The sequence below is a fragment of the Vitis vinifera genome, chromosome 7 (assembly GCF_030704535.1).
Source record: "Vitis vinifera cultivar Pinot Noir 40024 chromosome 7, ASM3070453v1".
Taxonomy (NCBI): domain Eukaryota; kingdom Viridiplantae; phylum Streptophyta; class Magnoliopsida; order Vitales; family Vitaceae; genus Vitis; species Vitis vinifera.
This window is the reverse complement of record NC_081811.1, coordinates 27,760,954-27,768,261: the sequence shown is the minus strand read 5'-3', so window position 1 is coordinate 27,768,261 and position 7,308 is coordinate 27,760,954. Positions and strand designations below refer to the sequence as shown.

Genomic DNA, 7,308 nt, shown 5'->3' with positions numbered 1-7,308 from the left:
AAAACCTTAAGGAATTATAGTCTTTCTTTATAACCAACCACTTGAATTCTTAAAATGGTCGTTAAGATACTATTTGTACTAAAAATATTACTAAAATAAAAGTAAACAAAGATAATATCTTTCCATTAAAAGTAGAAAATTTTTCATATAAATTTTAAAGAGAAATAGAAAAAAGAAAAAAGGAAAAAAGAAAAAAGGAATGGTGGGACCGGGCGAGAGAAACGGAATGGAAAGGGTTAAACCCATGTCGTCATATCAGCCACGTGTCATGGACAAACCAGCGTGGAAAAAATGTTTCTACTTGGACTATGGAGAGGTTTCCACTTTATGATTGAAGCTGTTATTTCACGAGTCACCGTTACCGTTCGAGCACCTTCTCAAAAATCAAATACCCCACATTGCCCGAGAAAAGTCATGATCAGGGTCCACAGGATCACGCCACGCGTAAAGGCCAGGCCACATCGTCCCCACCACACGTCCCACTCACCTCGCTCGTGTCACCCGTACGAGCGGTTACATGGCCAAGACCTTCAACCGAAGGTTTCCCACCATTCACCGCCCGACACGTGCCGCCACCCCACATTTTTATTTATATATACGATGGCTTGTGGCCGAGTGAAGGAGCACACAACCAGCAACGTCTAGAGCGCCAGAGGGAGAGAAGAAGCTTTCTCTTCTTGTTTTTCTCTCTCACTTTCCAGGAAATTTATTGTTTGGTTCACATTTTTTCCCGGAGAAGAGAAAAAAAATGTTCATCGAAAGCTTTAAGGTTGAGAGTCCTAATGTCAAGTACACAGAGAATGAGATTCATTCCGTGTACGACTATGAGACCACCGAGCTTGTTCATGAGAACAGGAATGGCACCTACCAATGGGTTGTCAAGCCCAAGACCGTCAAATATGAATTCAGGACCGATGCCCATGTCCCCAAGCTAGGGTTGGCATCTTAACAACTGTGTTTCTTTCCAATTTTCCTTTTTGATTTTCCATGTTTCCGAATTGATTTCTGTTTTTGACTAGGGTTATGCTTGTGGGTTGGGGAGGAAACAACGGCTCATCTCTCACTGGTGGTGTAATTGCCAATCGGGAGTGAGTTTCTTCGTTCTTGCCCTGCTTTGCTCCATACTTGTTTAAAAAAAAAAAAAAACTGTTTGGTTGGTGAGATTTGTTGATTTTTTTAAAATGATTTTTAATTTTGAGAAGTGGGTCATGCATTTTATCAGGGGAATTTCATGGGCAACCAAGGACAAGGTGCAACCAGCCAATTACTTTGGCTCGCTGACTCAGGCATCGACCATCCGAGTTGGGTCCTACAATGGAGAGGAGATTTACGCTCCATTCAAGAGCCTCCTCCCTATGGTAAGTTAGTAACTCAATTTCATTGAAAATATTTGCATGTGTGGAAAGCATTATTTGATTTATTTATAGTATGATATAATTTATATTATAATGATCAGGTGAACCCAGATGACATTGTTTTTGGGGGATGGGACATCAGTGACATGAACCTGGCAGATGCAATGGCCAGGGCTAAGGTCCTGGACATTGATCTGCAGAAGCAGCTGAGGCCCTACATGGAGTCCATGGTCCCACTCCCTGGAATCTATGACCCTGATTTCATTGCTGCCAACCAATGCTCTCGTGCCAACAACGTCATCAAAGGCACCAAGAAAGAGCAGGTCCAGCAGATCATTAAAGATATTAGGTAGTCGTAATCTTCAATTTCTTAAACATGAATCTTAAAAATGGAATGGGCTTTTCTTCTTTTCTGATTTTGTATGTATGATTAGGGAGTTTAAGGAGGCAACCAAGGTGGATAAGGTGGTGGTGCTGTGGACTGCCAACACAGAGCGATACAGTAATTTGATTGTGGGACTGAATGACACCATAGAAAATCTCTTGGCTTCTCTGGATAGGAATGAGCCTGAGATCTCTCCTTCCACCTTGTATGCTCTGGCTTGTGTCATGGAAAATGTTCCCTTTATCAATGGAAGCCCACAGAACACTTTTGTTCCAGGTTCTTAATCTGAAATTTTCCTTTTCTATGTGAAGGTTATGAATTCATCATAGAGGGGGCGTCTAATCTCACTCATGTTTTTGTTGTCAATCTTTGTATGTCTTCAGGGCTGATTGATTTGGCTATTAAGAGGAATAGTTTGATTGGTGGGGATGATTTTAAGAGTGGTCAAACCAAGATGAAATCTGTATTGGTGGATTTCCTTGTTGGGGCAGGCATCAAGGTATATCATTTTTAGCATTTCCTCTGTTGAAATTTAGAATTTTAAAGTAAATAAGTATGCATGTATAGGATTATGTATGAATAATGATATTGAAAGATGATGATGGTGGTGACAGCCAACATCCATTGTGAGCTATAACCATCTGGGAAACAACGATGGCATGAATCTGTCTGCTCCTCAAACCTTCCGCTCCAAGGAGATCTCCAAGAGCAATGTTGTCGACGACATGGTTGCCAGCAACGCTATCCTGTATGAGCCTGGGGAGCACCCTGACCATGTGGTGGTCATCAAGGTATATCGCAGAACCCTCCTTTTGTTTGTATGTATTACAATTCAGATGCTGGTTTGGACTCATTCATTCTCACTGGCTAACATTATACGGTGTTGTTGATATTGCAGTATGTGCCATATGTTGGAGATAGCAAGAGAGCCATGGATGAGTACACTTCTGAGATATTCATGGGTGGGAAGAGCACCATTGTGCTGCACAACACCTGCGAGGACTCACTCTTAGCTGCTCCCATCATCTTGGATTTGGTCCTTCTTGCTGAGCTCAGCACCCGCATCCAGCTCAAAGCTGAAGGAGAGGTCTGTTTTCTTCTGCATCCTTATGGGACCCTCTTGCTTTGGTTTTTACCATCACATGGAATGATTCATAGGATGTTCAATTTTGCAGGACAAGTTTCATTCCTTCCACCCAGTTGCCACCATCCTCAGTTACCTCACCAAGGCCCCTCTGGTAAGTCTCTCTACATGCATTTCAAAGCTTTAAACTTGGTGGGTTCCCCATATTCTATTCTCCCCTTTAATCGTTGATTTGGACTTGATAAGAACCACACATTTGGCTACTAGTGTGAAAAGGGACCACAGTGCTTGTGACCTCTGTGACCATCACATGGGGTGTTGCTGCCATCACAAGAATGTGAATGACTTCACATGAATCAGGACTTTTGACATCAAAGTTTTACCTTCTTGTTTGGAATATGCGAGGAATGTAGAGTTAGTTGATAGCATTATGATGTTGTAACGTTTTGTTGGTGTATTAAAAACAGGTTCCACCAGGCACTCCAGTGGTGAATGCACTGGCGAAGCAGCGGGCAATGCTCGAGAACATACTAAGGGCTTGTGTTGGATTGGCTCCCGAGAACAACATGATTTTGGAATACAAGTGAACCAGACCTCAAGACTGCTCTCCAGAAAATAATCCCTCCTCTTCTATAAGAACTTGTGTTGATGTTTTCAAACATGTAATGTGTGAGAAAATCTAGTAGCCGGTGTTCCTGTTCAGTCTCAGTCTCTTCTTTATCCCTTTTTTTTTTCCACAGTGGTGCTCACATGTGTATTCCGTGGGCTTTAGCTCATTGGGCAACCATCTCTTTTTTCTAGTAAAGATACGTAAAAGAATTTGTGCGTTTAGTGCAATGATGTTGATCCACTAGAAAAACCTCACTTGGTTGATACCTTTGATGTGCCTTGATGATCCTATATGATCTTAGAATCTTCAATAATTTATGGCTATTAATACTATGATAGCGATATGCAACTTCCATATTTATAATTCATGTAGGCGTGTAGCTTTGTATCATTTTCCTGACCCCTCTTACCCATTGATGGAAACAGAGTTTAAAGATGCACTTTTGTGGCAAATGTAAAATTACTTTCAGAAAGGGAAAAAAGGCACTCATTTGGGTCCTCAAATTGAGGTGTAATTTTCCACGAAAGGGTCCATAAATTTGGTTGATTGGGTAATTTTGTTGGGATGTTGATTTCAATGGTTGCCTGTGTTGTACAGTTGTCCTATAAATCTTTTATAGATGTTGAGACATGGGGGACCTCTATTCATGTTACATTGCACGCTTTCTCTTGAGTAGATGGGTACGGGCTTTGCCCTTGGGGTTGAATTGAACATCAGAGCTTGACACTTGGCGACTCAAAATCATCAATCATTAACTGCTTTTTTCTTTACCTTTCATTTTTGTTTGAGACAATACAGGGGTTGATGGGTGACTTTGGCTTGGGAAACAAGCAAATGGTTTATTGAGTCTTTTTAGAATGGGATGATAGACTCGTATTCATGATGTGGGCAACAAAGCTAGCTCTGAGAAACTACGGACCACTCACATTAACTCTTTTCGCTTCATAGTCCACTTTCCAAGGACGAGGAATCAGGAGTGGAGTTGAAGAAGCCCCCCGGCCATCTTATTAGCAAAAACTTGAGGAAACCCATTAAAAGAAACTGCCCACTAGTGATCATGAAGTATTAGAAGGAATTTTCTCAATAGTATAGTAATTTAAAAAAGTTATGCTTAAATTATTATAGTAGAAGAAGTTATTACAAATATGTGATAGTTTTTGCCACATAGGAGAGAGGAGAGTGGAGAGAGGGTGAGAGAGAGGAGATAGGAGAGAGGGTGAACAGATAAAAGGGAACTCGTCTCTTGAAGAGACGAGTTCCATGAAAAAAAAAACAATTTGGAACTAAAAGGGGAAAAAAATATTTTTATTTTAAAATATATTTTTTATTTAAAAAAATCCTAATTAAAAAAAAAAAAAAAACAAAAGAGACGAGTTCCCATGTTTTTTTTACATGGAACTCGTCTCTTGAAGAGACGAGTTCCTTTAGGAATTTTAAATATATATATATATATATATTTAAAAAAAAATATTTTTTTTCTGAAGAGACGAGTTCCTTGAGGAATTGTTTTTTTTTTTTTAATTTGGGATTTTTTTAAATAAAAAATATATTTTTAAAAAATATTTTCCATGGGAATTTAGGAATTTTATTTTTTAAAAATTTGGGCTTTTTTTTAAATAAAAAATATATTTAAAAAAAATATATTTTTTTCCCAAGGGAACTCGTCTCTTGAAGAGACGAGTTCCCATTAGGAATTTTTTTTTTTAAATATAAAATATATTTAAAAAAAAAATATATTTTTTTCCCCATGGTAACTCGTCTCTTTCAAGAGACGAGTTCCCTATAGGAATTTTTTTTTTTTTAAATATATATATATTTTTTTACATGGGAACTCGTCTCTTCAAGAGACGAGTTCCCTTGAGGAATTGGTTTTTTTTAAATAAAAAATATATTTAAAAAAAATTATTATTTTCCCATGGGAACTCGTCTCTTGAAGAGACGAGTTCCCTTGAGGAATTGTTTTTTTTTTTTTTTCTTTTTTTTAATTTGGGATTTAAAAAAAAAAAAAATTTTTTTACATGGAACTCGTCTCTTGAAGAGACGAGTTCCTTTAGGAATTTTAAATATATATATATTTAAAAAAAAAAAAATTTTCCTGAAGAAACGAGTTCCTTGAGGAATTGTTTTTTTTTTTTTTTTTTTTTTTTTTTTTTTTTTTTTAATTTTGGGATTTTTTTAAATAAAAAATATATTTAAAAAAAAATATTTCCCATGGGTATTTAGGAATTTTTTTTTTAAATTTGGGATTTTTTTTTAAATATAAAATATATTTTTTTAAAAAAAATATTTTTTTCCCCATGGTAACTCGTCTCTTTCAAGAGACGAGTTCCCATTAGGAATTTTTTTTTTTTTTTTTATATTTTAAATTTGGGATTTTTTTTAAATATAAAATATATTTTTTTCCCCATGGTAACTCGTCTCTTTCAAGAGACGAGTTCCCTATAGGAATTTTTTTTTACATGGGAACTCGTCTCTAGAAGAGACGAGTTCCCTTGAGGAATTGTTTTTTTTTTTTTTTTTTTTTTTTTTTTTTTTTTTTTTTTAATTTGGGATTTTTTTAAATAAAAAATATATTTTAAAAAAAAAATTATTATTTTCCCATGGGAACTCGTCTCTTGAAGAGACGAGTTCCTTTAGGATTTTTTTTTTTTTAATTTGGGATTTTTTAAAATAAAAAATATATTTTAAAAAAATATATATTTTTTTCCATGGGAACTCGTCTCTTCAAGAGACGAGTTCCCTTTAGGAAATTTTTTTTTTTTTTTTTTAAATTTGGGATTTTTTTAAAACAAAAAATATATTTTAAAAAAATATATATTTTTTTCCATGGGAACTCAAGAGACAAGTTCCCTTTAGGAATTTTTTTTTTTTTTAATTTGGGATTTTTTTTAAAACAAAAAATATTTTTTTTTTCCATGGAACTCGTCTCTTGAAGAGACGAGTTCCCTTTAGGAATTTTTTTTTAAATATATATATTTTAAAAAAAAAATATTTGTTTTACATAGGAACTCGTCTCTTGAAGAGACGAGTTCCCTTTAGGAATTTTTTTTTTTTTAATTTGAGAGTTTTTTTTAAATAAAAAATATATTTAAAAAAAAAAAAAAATTCGCATGGGAACTCGTCTCTTGAAGAGACGAGTTCCCTTGAGTAAATGGGGAATTTTTAAAAAAATTTATCCGTTCACCCTCTCTCCTCTCTCGTCTCTCTCACCCTCTCTCTTCTCTCCTCTCTCCTATGTGGCAAAAACTACCAAGATTTTTTTAAATAAAAAATATATTTAAAAAAAAAAATATTTTTTTTCCCAAGGGAACTCGTCTCTTGAAGAGACGAGTTCCCTTTAGGAATTTTTTTTTTTTTTAATTTGGGATTTTTTTTAAACAAAAAATATATTTTAAAAAAAAATATTTTTTTTCCATGGGAACTCGTCTCTTTTAAAAAAAAAAAATTTTTTTACATGGGAACTCGTCTCTTGAAGAGACGAGTTCCCTTTAGGATTTTTTTTTTTTTTTTAATTTGTGATTTTTTTTTTAAAAATATATATTTAAAAAAAAAATATTTTTTTTCCCATGGGAACTCGTCTTTTCAAAAGACGAGTTCCCTTTAGTTCCAAATTGTTTTTTTTTTTCATGGAACTTGTCTCTTCAAGAGACGAGTTCCCTTTTATCCGTTCACCCTCTCTCCTCTCTCCTATCTCCTCTCTCCTCTCTCCTATGTGGCAAAAACTACCACATATTTGTAATAACTTCTTCTACTACAATAATTTAAGCATAACTTTTTTAAATTACTGTACTATTGAGAAAAGTCCAGTATTAGAAGACCAATCCTCCAAGGTTGCCATGCCAAATGTTTTTAACTTGTCTTGTGCCTCAAAGCA

The 7,308-nt window shown here is 35.2% G+C and overlaps 1 protein-coding gene across 1 annotated transcript; it reads left to right on the top strand.

Annotated features, from left to right (window-relative positions):
* The first annotated feature begins 579 nt into the window (after positions 1-579).
* LOC100259515 (inositol-3-phosphate synthase) lies at positions 580-3,655 on the top strand. Its single transcript, XM_010654521.3, has 10 exons — positions 580-936; positions 1,020-1,088; positions 1,223-1,358; positions 1,457-1,704; positions 1,790-2,016; positions 2,124-2,239; positions 2,355-2,531; positions 2,639-2,827; positions 2,916-2,978; positions 3,292-3,655. The coding sequence occupies exons 1-10, from the start codon at positions 749-751 to the stop codon at positions 3,409-3,411; spliced, it is 1,533 nt and encodes a 510-aa protein (XP_010652823.1). The 5' UTR covers positions 580-748; the 3' UTR covers positions 3,412-3,655.
* Positions 3,656-7,308: the final 3,653 nt, after the last annotated feature.

Coding starts and splice junctions, on each gene's coding strand:
- LOC100259515 (XM_010654521.3), top strand. CDS start 749: ATGTTCATCGAAAGCTTTAAGGTTGAGAGTCCTAATGTCAAGTACACA. Junction 2,017..2,123: donor ACAGAACACTTTTGTTCCAG/GTTCTTAATCTG, acceptor GTATGTCTTCAG/GGCTGATTGATTTGGCTATT. Junction 2,532..2,638: donor ACCATGTGGTGGTCATCAAG/GTATATCGCAGA, acceptor TTGATATTGCAG/TATGTGCCATATGTTGGAGA.